We start from the raw sequence: 12214 nt of genomic DNA, 5'->3' as shown, positions 1-12214 counted from the left end.
TTCGACTACTTCCGTACCATAGTTGATATTCTGACATGATACTTACATCACTAGCACGAATTTACTCATTGTAGGAATTTATAACGAATTCCTCCGTTCTATATAATACCAACACCCTGTCTCGCAATGTCTAGCAACGAACAAGTACCAACAATTCCCGGTGACTACGAATATGTCATTGTCGGCTCAGGCGCAGGAGGTGGTCCTCTTGCCGCAAACCTCGCCCGACACGGCCATAGTGTAATCCTTCTCGAAGCTGGCGATGACCAAGGACATAGCCTTACGCAGCAAGTCCCCGCGTTTCATGTTGTAGCCACAGAAGATCCAGCGATCAGATGGGATTTCTTCATCAAACACTATGACGATGACGCACAGGCGGCAAAAGATCCCAAGATGACCTGGGAGGCGCCGGACGGCAAGGTGTTTATCGGAGTCGATCCTCCGCCAAGTTCAAAGCAAAAGGGTATATATTATCCGCGAGCAGGGACATTGGGCGGATGCACGGTGCACAATGCTCTGATCACGGTGTTACCACCGGATGAGCATTGGGAGCGTGTTGCTAAGATCACGAACGATCCATCCTGGGACCCCCAACAGATGAGGCGTTACTTCGAACGACTGGAGAGATGTGGCTATCTTCCAGAAGGAACCGAAGGTCACGGGTTTGGCGGCTGGTTGGAGACAAATCATGCCGATCAAATTGTGTTGACTTCAAAGGAACCATTTATTGAGGCTGCCCTTAACGCTATACCTTCCCCAGGCAAGCAGGTCATCCACGATATAAACATTCAAAAGCCTCATCAGGTCGAAGGAGTGTACCAGTTGACGTTGTCTATGAATGAAAGAGGTAGACGGAGCAGTGCTCGGAACTACTTGGTCACGACTGCCAATGCCAGAAATGCAGACGGATCCAAAAAGTATCCACTCCATATCCGCGTTAGATCTTTCGCAACGAGAATCATGTTTACCAACAGCGAAGGAAAGCCCAAGGCAATTGGAGTGGAGTTCCTGGAGGGAAAGAGCATGTACAAGGCAGATCCGACATACAACCCCAAGCACTCTGGGGTCAAGAAACGCGTTTTTGCCTCACGTGAGGTTATTGTGGCCGGAGGTTCATTCAATACGCCACAGCTTCTGAAGTTAAGTGGCATTGGTCCGAAAGAGGAGCTCCACAAGTTCGGAATTCCATTCCGGGTTGACCTTGCTGGCGTGGGTTATAACCTCCAAGATAACTACGAGTACTCAGTCATCTACCAATGTGATCAGAACATCTCTGTATTCAAGGATTCGCTCTTTGGTTCCGCCGGGGATCTGTCTCTTGCCCGATGGATTCAGGAGGGCAAGGGGCCATATAGGTCACTCGGGGATACGATGGGAGTGAAGAAGAAGTCCAAAGTCAGCGAAGACGGCGAGTTAGATCTATTCCTTTTTGGGGGAGCAAAAAAGTTCCCTGGGTACTTCCCAGGTTACTCCAAAGTGCTGGGAGGCGCCTTAAACCGATTTTGCTGGAACCTCATCAAGGTACACCCGCGCCGGTCCCAAACAGGGTCCGTCACTTTACGCTCAGCAGATCCGCGCGATTTGCCAGAGGTGAACCTCCGGCTCTTCAATGAACACGACAACCAAGACAGACCCGATCACGACCTCGTTGCAATAGCAGACGGGGTTGAATTTGCCCGCTCAATGCTCAAGAGTATTCCCGAGCCTATTGGTCCTATGATAGAAGAGTCTCCCGGTGCTTCAATCGACAGCCTCGACGCACTCAAACAGGATATCAAGGACAAAGCGTACTCTCACCACGCAACCAGCACCTGTCCGATTGGTGCAGATGGAGATCCAATGGCATGCCTTGATTCACGATTCCGCGTGCGAGGTGTCAAGGGCTTGAGAGTCGTTGATGCTTCTGCTTTTCCCCATATACCGGGACCTTTTCCTGTTCTTCCTGTTTATATGATTAGCGAGAAAGCAACGGACGTGATATTGGAAGACATACAACTAGACCTTAACGATGCGATACTTGATGAAGTGTCAGAGGACATGAAGCTGGAGGATGGCTAGTAGCTTGCATACTAGATATTTAGAATCGTATAAAAATTTGACCACATCAAGATTGCTTGTTCTCATTCAAGTAGACCGGAAGATAGACCTCTGATCCAATTGGCTGTGCCAAAGACAAACACGTGAGTTTATAACCTGACATTTGAGGCGCTGAAGTTTGCGTGTTCTTATTTGGCTTATAAAACTACATAACATATTCGGTAAGCTAGCGGGCCACTGTATTGCATTTAAAACCGCACTTTTTCAGACCTCGATGTTTCAACCATCATTACAGTATACTACTAAAATAAAATTCTGACCATTATGTACAGGCTTTTTGACACCAGACATTTTATTTTAAATTTTCAATTTTCCCTTGGCCTACAATACAATATTATGTTATATACAGCTGTATCTAAAGCCTTCCCCCTGTAATATCGAAAATTACATGTGCTATAATGGTCTAAACTTAGTAACTGTATAGATACTGTTATATCAATATAAATCTCAGATCTCGGATCCTGTGGATGTGTTGTTGTTGTGATATTTAGGTCTGAAAAGTGCCGTTTCAAATGCAATACAGTGGCCCGCTCGTTTACCGAAAAGGGATTTTCTGCTGCTCCGCCAACACTTCGCTAAGAGAGCACACTCAGAATCTCAACTCGTATGATATGCTTGGAACACTTGTACGATGAAACGCAGAGGTCGGAGTGGACCTGTACGCAAAAGATTGCGAGTCACTACAGGCTGGTATGTTATCTGCGGTCTTGTCATACATCAGGGTGCTAATATTACCAAGTAAAACTTGTCGTGGCCGCCGCGTGAAGTGCGATGAAACAAGACCGATTTGTAGCAATTGCGCGAGAAAGAATAGGCCATGCACGTATGAGGATGCTCCCAGTAGCACTGGGAACACAACTTCCGAGCCAGGGCCGCTGCGTCGTTTGAAACGCGCATATCCGCAGGATGACGGTCAAAATAGCAGGGATTTATCTAGTGGCCAACAAGATATGAGTTATCACTCCCTGGGAGCTGCGTCCTCGCAAACCCGCCTGTCACGGAGCGAGCGAAACAGGGCCGGAGTATTGCCTGAAACTCAGAGAGACGCACCATTTTCCCTAAACGGGATGGATGCGATCGATCTTCGCAGTCTGGAAATACTGACAGCTCCACATGACTCGCCCTCACCAAATCTGGCTGCCATCTTCTCGCACGTTGAAAGGCCTCCGTCCTATTCGGCGGCGGTCGAGCTGGTTCCTGTGGCCAGCTTCGCAGGTGATCGTGGCCGGCGGAACAGTGAAGACCGTTCAATACCACTCCTCGTACAGCAGCAGATCGAATTGAGTGCGGCGGAAGTAACCATTTTCCGGAATTACGTTGAACGAGTTTCCAGATGGGTATGTGAGAACTATTGCACCACACATCATACAATATGTTTACGGATACAGATCGATTCATTCTCCCGGGACCAGCCATTCTACAGGAAAGTGCCGATCATGGCGCTTCAGTGTCCTGTCCTCATGAACTCATGCCTTGCACTGTCAATGAAGCAATCAACCCTGAAGGCATCAGGAGACGAGCAACGTATTCGCGAGAATGCTGCCATTCATTATCACCAAAAAGCTATCAAGGCGCTAAGTACGCTACTGGCGGATACTGAATGTGCCTCGAGAGATGAGATTCTAGCCTCAAGTATTATCCTTTCGACGTACGTACGCACGTTAGAGCCATGGAAGATAAGCTGACTTCCACAGGTATGAGATGTTCGATGTCGTGGGCGAGAACTTCGGGTCTCATTTAGGTGGCGTCGCGTTTTTCTTACAATCTCGTCGGGTTTACGGTGATCAATGCGGACTCCAGGGCGCTGTGTACTGGACGTGGTACAGACACGAAATCTGGGCGGCCCTTCAAACCGGTCGACAGATGCTCCTCGACGAGGCATATTGGCAGCCCCCGCCTATTGAGACTTTCGAAGGTGTCTGCGTCGAGGACATAGCAAATCGCGTGATTTTTATATTTGGGCAATGCGTGTCCTTCTGCAATCCAGGTGATACGGGCGGCGGTAGTATCGACGAGAAGATTGATGCTCGGCAACGTAGAGTTACCACCTTGGATGCTGCGCTGGAGGATTGGAAACGAAAGCTTCCGTGTTCCATGTCCCATTTCTTTGCAGAGCCGACAGCATCTCGGGATCAGAATGTGTCTCATCAGTTTCCCTTTTTGTGGTTTATGTATCCACAGAGCGGTATGTTTACTGTTTCCCATGACCGTTGGCAATGATAAACTTTCCACTCACAATACCAGCCATTGCCTATCAAGTCTATCACGCCTCGAAAATCTTGCTCAACCTACATCGACCACCAATACCAGTCGAGAGCCGCGGTTTGGGCCGCACGCAGTCTCTCTGGACCCGCCGCCAAATTGAGCGATCTCGCGAGCAGATATTCTTGGTCTCGAATGCGGGCGTTCCCGACACCTGGAGCCTGGTCTCCACACAATGTCTGTACATTGCGGGACTTGTAACTGAAGGGGTGTTGGAAAGACAACGGACGCTTGAGCTGATTGAAGACTGCCAGAAGAGTTCCGGTCGACGGACCATATGTCTTGCGGACGAGCTGCGAAGACTGTGGGTTCAATGAGTCGCAGACCTTGGGGATAAACTTTGCGCATATCCTTTTATCGTCGGATTACGGTGGAGATGTGGGACAGACTTGGCGAATTGCCGTTGAGTGCGAGATCATTCATGGCTCAACTCGTTTCTCGCTCAGTTCTCTGATTGGCCAATTATGGCCCAGTCCATCATGATGTGGTCAGTCTCTCCGCATACCCCATATATCCGACATCTGTCGGGGAACTAATAGTTGTCCAGGACAGTATATATCTAGCAGGATTTACATTCAAAGCTGGCTGTATACGCATTGAGCTGTATAGAACAAGGACAGCAAATATGTCCGGAAATCACCATCCAGTCTTCCGCAAGGGAGCTACTGCTCTCATCAGCGGAGCAGCTTCTGGAATAGGTCTGGCGACGGCACAATTCTGCTACTCTCGCGGCATGAACCTCGTTCTTCTCGATGTCCATGAGCATTCATTACTGCAAGCCACCAGTCAACTCCCGTCAACTTCCGAGATCAGAACGTCAATGTTCCACCTGGACGTGGCGGACGCGAACGCCTGGAAGGTCCTACAACAGGGCCTTTCGACAATGCATCCCTCCGGGATTGATTTTCTCATGCTGAACGCCGGATGCAGTGTCGAGCCAGAGGCCGGCAAGACCGTCTGGCAAGACCCGGAGTATTTCTCGCGCACACTCGCAGTCAACACATCAGGCTACACGAACGGAATCGCAGCCCTCCTCGACACGATGAAAAACGGGACGGAATCAAAACCCCGCGCCATCGTCCTAACCGGTTCTAAACAAGGAATCACCAATCCCCCGGGTAACCCGGCCTACAACGCGTCCAAAGCCGCGGTGAAATCCATCGCCGAGCAACTATCCTACCATCTCCACGCCGACCACCCTGAAATCAGCGTCCACCTTCTCGTCCCCGGCTGGACGTACACGGGCTTCGGCGCCGGTCGGTTCTCATCGAAGCCAGATGGCGCGTGGGCACCGGAGCAAGTTGTTGATTATATGAACCGGAAGATGGCAGATGGCGTGTTTTACATTATTTGTCCGGACAATGAAGTGACCGAGGAGTTGGATCGGAAGCGGATTGTGTGGTCGGCTGGAGATATTGTATATGAGCGGCCGCCGTTGTCGCGGTGGAGGCCGGATTGGAAGGATACAGCAGCGGCAGAGATTAAGGATAAGATTACTTTGTAGAGTAGCCGGGTTTAAACAAGAACTGCAGTGGACAGTGTCGAATATCCTCAGCGGTTTCGGTGTACTTTATCGATAATGAATATCCACCAATCAGGTCACATAGCGAATTCCCTTCGATGATGACATGGATTCCAGCGCATGCTATATAAATCGCCCATGTCACTATCAAAAAAGGACAACAAGAGATATTAGTTACAGGGCAACAAGATGACTCTTCAAGGATCCAACGTGCTCCTCGTAAGCAATTCACCCCTCATGACCGGCAGCTCACTAAATGGCTTAGACTGGAGCTTCCATGGGAATCGGCTCCGCCATTGCCGAAGCACTCGCTGCGAAAAGCGCGAATTTGATTCTTTTCTCCAGATCCGAGGTACGTACAATCCCATTAAGTTCTGAATATAGTCTAATGCCTAGCAGAATAAGCTACAGAGCCTCGCGGACAAAATCAAAGAGCAGCACGCAACCAAAGTGATCTACAAAGCAGTCGACATCCAAGACTACACTGCCGTCGAAAATGCTGTTAAATCTAGTGTGCAGGAACTCGGCCAGGTCGACATATTGGTCAACAATGTGAGTACTTCACGTCTAAATACGAACTATATTCTAAAAGCAGACAGGCTGGCCTAGCCCTCGGCGCCCCATCCGCATTCCACGACCTCCGCATATCAGACATCCTAGCCATGAACAATACCAACATCAACGGCCTCATGTTTGTAACTCACGCAGTCCTCAACGCCTCAATGATCACCCGCAAAGCAGGCACAATCCTCAACATCACCTCCGTAACTGGTCTCGAGGTCCCTCCATTCCCAGGCGAAGCAGTCTATCACTCAAACAAGGCGGCACAGGAGGCCTTCACGAATGCGTTGCGCAACGAGCTGAGCGGAACGAATATCCGCGTTATGGCGCTGCGACCTGGTTGTGTGGCAACGAATTTCCATTCGCAGCGTGTTGGGCATGACAAAGAGATGTATAATAGCTTCTTCGAGGGGTTTCAGTACGTCAGTTGTATACTTGTGCCATTGGTCTTACTAACACTGCTATCAGACCTCTGGAACCAATGGATATCGCAGACTCAGCTGTTTATATGCTGGAGCAACCGTTGAATCGATCGGTGAAGGCTCTTGATGTTGTTCCTTCTGGCATGTATAGTTCATCAGCATCTACGGGACTTGAGCTAACGCTATCCAGCGCAACGATCGTTGACTGTGTTTGACCGGGAGTGGAATAAGAGAAATGCATAGTCTGGGTTTGACTATTCTTCTCTTTTAACTGATCATTTTGTGTCTGTTCAGCAGTAAGACATTTGTTTTTATACATGGCACTCTTTGAAACGGCTCTCTCCTATAAAGAACCTGCCGACTTCTTGAAACGGGAAGCAGCCATGGATAAGATTGGCTGGGACAGTTTTGAGTAAATCCTAATCCGAATCCTGAAACGGGTGAAACGGATAAGCCAATAAGGCGGTTAAACTCCGAGTCGGGGAAGTCGGGAAGTCGATTATCCGGACTGCACGAGGCTGTATAGGAAGAGGGAATCTAGATTACACGGAGGGTGGCATTGATATCCATAGACACCATAGATGGTAGAATGAGTGCTTGGCTATCTAGACGAGTGTGTCCGTATATGAGGATCTGTCGGCCTCGGTAATCGGACCAGCTATTAATCCATCTCGACTTTCATCAACGGGGAAGCTTCGGGGCAGCGATGTCGATTCTCCAGATAGCCGTACGAGGCCTATATGACGACCCAGAGCTATAACGATAGTATCGCGCAGTAGACAGTATACGTAGTATTGAAGTTATCGTAGGGTGCTTGCTAAACCAAGAGCGCTTCATCGCCGTGCGATGAAACCTCTCCGAAGCTCGATAGATCGGTCCGATCTTCATCCGATCTTTATCATTTTAATCAGCCTCTTACCGTTGGCAGACACCACTTCCGGTCTTGTGGGAAGATCATGCCAAGGCCCTTGCTCTATGGGTACCAACAATAGCGACCTTCCTGACTGGGCTGTCGTCCTAGGAGGAGGCAACAAGAGGAGTAAGAGGGTGGGCGCCTCAGTGCTTCTTGGTCATTCAGGTCGCCACAATTATCCTCAAATTTGGTACACAATGCATTATTGAGAATTATTGAAGTTGCGCCCGTGGTTCTGATGCTCAAGGGAACCGAGAATCCACTGGTGGAGTTTGATACAAGACAGGACCAAAGTATGGTTGTATGGAGTACTCAGGGGTATCCGCCGTTGTCGCTGCCGTGTAGCTCAGTAAGAGTGGATTATAACCGTTCCCGACCAGAATTTGGTCATTGTACATGCTTTTCATATAGAGTTGAGTTTACAATGTACAGTTAACTTCCATGATTCTGTCTTTTCATCTCAGTGATCCTCTCCCCCGGACCGGGACAATGGGGCTAGATCAGCACAGGCCATGCTGGTCAAGAAAATAGGGTACAGTGTACGAAAACGCTAGACCCGCTGAGGTAAATACTAGGGGTAAATCATCCAAATTAGGCAAGAGGAGCAAGCTTTGCTAGTGGAACAACCAAACTCTGTTCGTCTCGTGTATTCTTTTAATCCCGCCCCTGCCCCCCCTCACCTTCGTTCTGATCTTTGTTTCGGAGTCTTCGTATGCAGCATCATGGCTAGCCCCTACAGCAAGGCTATCACCGTTGTTACCGCTGTCTTTCTCGGCATTTCGCTGACAACGGTGCTGCTGCGATGTTTTGTGCGATTCCGTGTGGTCCGAGCCTTTGGCTGGGATGACTCCTTGATGGTCATTGCAGCAGTGAGTTTTGCATTTCTTCCTGATGAAATTGTGATATAACTGACCCTGGGTCCTGTCAGATGTTGAATATCGCGTTTGCAACATGTGGCTTTATAGGCGCAAAGTATGGCATGGGCCAGCATCTCGAATATTTCCTCTTCCATTCCGATGATTTCCACAAAGCATTATTTGTATGACCTCCGGCTCCCTATCCTTAACATGCTCGGGCTAATCATATGAACTAACAAAACAGTGCTTCTGGCTGGGTCAACTTTTCTACATAGGTATAGCGATTATCGTCAAAACCTCAGTTGCTCTGTTGTTACTCCGTATCACGGTCAATCGCATCCACATTGTCATTCTCTATATCACCATGGCAATCAACATGATTGCTGGATTGATTTTCATCTTTGTCACCATCTTCCAGTGCTCACCCGTCAACCACTTTTGGAACCGCCTGGATCAGGACTATGGCAAATGTATGGACATTGGGATCCTCATTGATTTTGCATATCTGTGCAGTGCGGTTGCAGCCCTTACGGACTTTATAATTGGCCTGTTGCCGGCATTCATAATATGGAACTTGCACATGGCACGGCGAAATAAGATAGCTGCGGGCATGATTCTGAGTCTGGGCTGCATGTTCGTTCCCCCTTCCCCCGTCGTGCCCGCACCCATGGTCTATGGAACAAAACTAATATAAATTGCATTACAGAGCAGGTATCGCTGTCTTAATTCGCTTCCCCTTCCTCAAACACTATGGTGACAGGGACTTCCTCTATAAAACCGCCAACGTCGCCGTCTGGTCGAACATTGAAGCTGGCCTGGGTATCACTGCTGGATCCCTGCCAACATTACGCCCCCTAATTCGATTCTTCCGCGAAGCTTCCTACGGCTCCTACGGCTCCTACGGCCGCCACCAAGACTCATTTCCACTGTCAACTACCCTGGGGAATAGCACACCAGTCCCGCACTCCAAACTGGCACAGGAGGGTGAACAGCATTTCTGGCCCGGTGGCAGAGATATTGAGTCACATGGGGTGCACACGGTGGTGGTAGGGAATGGACGGGTTGCAGTTGCACCGGCGAATAGCAGTGACGACGACTTGAATACGGTGATGGGGAGTCCCGATTTGGGACCGATGCGAAAGGAGTGATCTTTTCTTTCCCTCACCTTCCCTTCCTTCGTTGTCATTTCTCTCTTTGCTATCCCTTTTTTGTTTTGTTCCGTATACCCATGATTGTATTGTATTGTATACCCATGATTGTACTGTATACCCACGATTGTACTGTATACCCGCAGTCCTATCTTGTTTCTTCTACCAGTATCCCGAACCTTAGCTGAGAAGAGGCGTGCTTTTATGGATCAATAGCGATCCACGCCACCGACGGCTTCTTGGGCTCTTGCTCGGGACCGAGACTTGGCTCATCTCCATTCCCAACCCGGCGAAAGTATGACTTCGCGCCAAACAAACACCTCTTTCTCGACCGCGACGAATTCATCAAAACAGGTTCCACTTTCTGCCAGTGCCAAGGTCTCGTCACACTTTGCACTACCACAAACCAAGGAAGCATGATGCGCCGCACCCGCGTGGCCGGGCCGGTGGATCCGTGCAGGAGGCCGGGTTGAGAGATGCGGGCCCTCGAGAGCGAACGCGACTGAGCCAAGCGGGGATGCAGCAGTGCTGGCCTGAGATTACGTTTGTAAAGCTCTCCTCGTCTTCTTCATCCAGAGACACTGATCCCTGAATGGTGTTAATTCTCCCTGTCTCCACGGCTCACGCCCGGTCTCCGGGGACGGTGTGCTTGGCGGCTGTGTATATGATGGAGTAGCCGTTGAATAGATCGGGGAAGGCCAGTTTATCTGCATCACGAAGCTCGAGCTACATAATCCTTTTCTGGGGCGCAACGATCTTTGGCTATCTTTGGCCAGGAGTGGGACAAGACGGTTGAACCTCTAAAATCGTTGGTTGATTCCAAATGTCGCACGTAAGCCGCCGGCTTTTCTCCGTGTCCAATAGAAGTTTAGTATCTGGCCCACGTAAGCTACCAGTAACCGATCCTTCTCTGCGCTATCAAGACGCTCTGCATAGCATCTGTGCTTCAATAGATAAAGCACTGTCAGCTCACATTGAATGGAACACTGCATCACGGCTAAAGTACAACCTAACTAGTCCGCCAATGCCCAACTGCCAGTTCTCTCAAGTCCTCGACTAGTCCACTCGGGTGCTCGAGTGCAGCAAAATGACCGGCATTGTCACGCTCTGTAATGCGTTAGAACCACGTTAAAGAGAGTCCGCATAAAGTAGTACACACCTCTGTAAAATACCAACTCTCCCGTCCGTTCAACTGCCCTTTTCGATGAAGGCTCTGTATCCCAAAAGAACGACGTATACCCAAACGGAACCTTAATCCGATTCTCCGGCTGCACGACAAACTCGGCGAATTTATCGTGCTCCACATTCTCGTAGTACGGCAGCATGGATGTCATGATGCAGTTGCTAAAGTAATACAACGATGCGGTTGTGAGGATCGCGTGCGTCCATGAGGGATCGCTCTGGTTTTCGGGGTTGGAAGCTTCGATGAATTTCTCGCCTACCCACATCAGGATGCCGAGGGGATTGTCGTGGAGGGCGATTCCGATTGTGTGTGGCTGGGTTTGTTAGTACTGACTTGTCAAAACAGGGCGGAGACAAACCCGAGTCCTCATACACACAGCATATCCAATATGGTTCTCAAGCCAGTCGTTCTCCCGGTTCACAGTGGCCTTCTCCCGACCCGTATACTCCACGCCAGGAGGCAACGGACTCGGAGCAAAGTTGAAGTGCACCAACTTGCACGAATCTGTGTACTTTGACGCAAGCTCCCGACCGACAAAGTGTCCCCAGTCTCCGCATTGCACCATGTACTCCTGATATCCCAGCTTCTTCATCAACTGATCAAAAACCCTGGCCGTATCCTGCAACGTCCACCCGGAGCGACGCGGACCATCCGACCAGCAAAATCCCGGTAAACTGGGAACAACCACATGAAACGCGATGTCCTTGTCATCAGACGGACGCGACAAAGGACCCCAGACTCGACTAAACTCCCAAAACGAACCCGGCCATCCATGTACCAGCAACAACGGGATTGCATCGGGACCTTCGGCACGCGCGTGCAGAAAGAATATGTTGAGGTTTTCAATCAAAGTGGTATACTGGGGGTATTTGTTGATGTCGTCTTGCACGGAATACCAGTCGAAATCGTTTGTCCAGGTATTGTAAAGGTTTTGCGCCCATTCGTAGGGCGGGCCTATTTTCTCAGCGGAATGGTGACGAAAGACGAGATACTGGGGCACGACGTACCGTAGCAACACTCCGCATCGACAACAATTGGTCCTCCGGGGAGTCTTGTGTCTTTCAGTTTTCGGCCCAATCGGTCGACTTCTTCTTTGGATGTCCGCCATGTCGGATATATATCTTGCTTGTCACAAACCGCAAGGATTGATTAGGGGCGCAATTGGGAGATGTAATTGTAAATCCACCACAAGACAGAATTACAGATTTACATGCGGACTCTATATACTACAACATCGCTGGCGAATAGA

General features: G+C 49.6%; 6 protein-coding genes across 6 annotated transcripts; 5 read left to right on the top strand and 1 right to left on the bottom strand.

Annotated features, from left to right (window-relative positions):
* Positions 1–126: 126 nt before the first annotated feature.
* EURHEDRAFT_406571 (GMC family oxidoreductase) lies at positions 127–2058 on the top strand (the record flags this gene model as incomplete). Its single annotated transcript, XM_040780467.1, has 1 exon — positions 127–2058. One exon carries the CDS (start codon positions 127–129, stop codon positions 2056–2058), a length of 1932 nt encoding a protein of 643 aa, XP_040634567.1.
* Positions 2059–2728: 670 nt separating this feature from the next.
* Positions 2729–4852, top strand: EURHEDRAFT_390042 (Zn(II)2Cys6 transcription factor; the record flags this gene model as incomplete). The annotated part of the gene is made up of 5 exons (XM_040779816.1): positions 2729–2787; positions 2837–3434; positions 3486–3745; positions 3792–4282; positions 4342–4852. The coding sequence occupies 5 exons, from the start codon at positions 2729–2731 to the stop codon at positions 4674–4676; spliced, it is 1743 nt and encodes a 580-aa protein (XP_040634566.1). The 3' UTR covers positions 4677–4852.
* On the top strand, positions 4801–6005 carry EURHEDRAFT_280470 (SDR family NAD(P)-dependent oxidoreductase). Its single transcript, XM_040778192.1, has 2 exons — positions 4801–4846; positions 4907–6005. Exon 2 carries the CDS (start codon positions 4985–4987, stop codon positions 5861–5863), a length of 879 nt encoding a protein of 292 aa, XP_040634565.1. The 5' UTR covers positions 4801–4846; positions 4907–4984; the 3' UTR covers positions 5864–6005.
* A 1-nt stretch (position 6006) lies between these two features.
* On the top strand, positions 6007–7326 carry EURHEDRAFT_280450 (SDR family oxidoreductase). Its single transcript, XM_040778191.1, has 6 exons — positions 6007–6100; positions 6147–6233; positions 6281–6433; positions 6481–6860; positions 6911–7005; positions 7055–7326. Exons 1-6 carry the CDS (start codon positions 6071–6073, stop codon positions 7105–7107), a joined length of 798 nt encoding a protein of 265 aa, XP_040634564.1. The 5' UTR covers positions 6007–6070; the 3' UTR covers positions 7108–7326.
* A 1173-nt stretch (positions 7327–8499) lies between these two features.
* On the top strand, positions 8500–9782 carry EURHEDRAFT_466201 (putative P-type ATPase; the record flags this gene model as incomplete). Its single annotated transcript, XM_040785076.1, has 4 exons — positions 8500–8646; positions 8706–8816; positions 8879–9267; positions 9341–9782. 4 exons carry the CDS (start codon positions 8500–8502, stop codon positions 9780–9782), a joined length of 1089 nt encoding a protein of 362 aa, XP_040634563.1.
* A 620-nt stretch (positions 9783–10402) lies between these two features.
* EURHEDRAFT_548703 (epoxide hydrolase family protein) lies at positions 10403–12060 on the bottom strand (the record flags this gene model as incomplete). The annotated part of the gene is made up of 4 exons (XM_040787488.1): positions 10403–10889; positions 10942–11278; positions 11324–11919; positions 11973–12060. Coding segments are annotated over 4 exons (1119 nt in total), but the record flags the coding sequence as incomplete, so codon positions are not given.
* Between the last annotated feature and the right edge of the window lie 154 nt (positions 12061–12214).

This window comes from Aspergillus ruber, assembly GCF_000600275.1.
Source record: "Aspergillus ruber CBS 135680 unplaced genomic scaffold scaffold00042, whole genome shotgun sequence".
NCBI lineage: Eukaryota > Fungi > Ascomycota > Eurotiomycetes > Eurotiales > Aspergillaceae > Aspergillus > Aspergillus ruber.
This window is presented reverse-complemented; position numbering and strand designations above follow the sequence as displayed.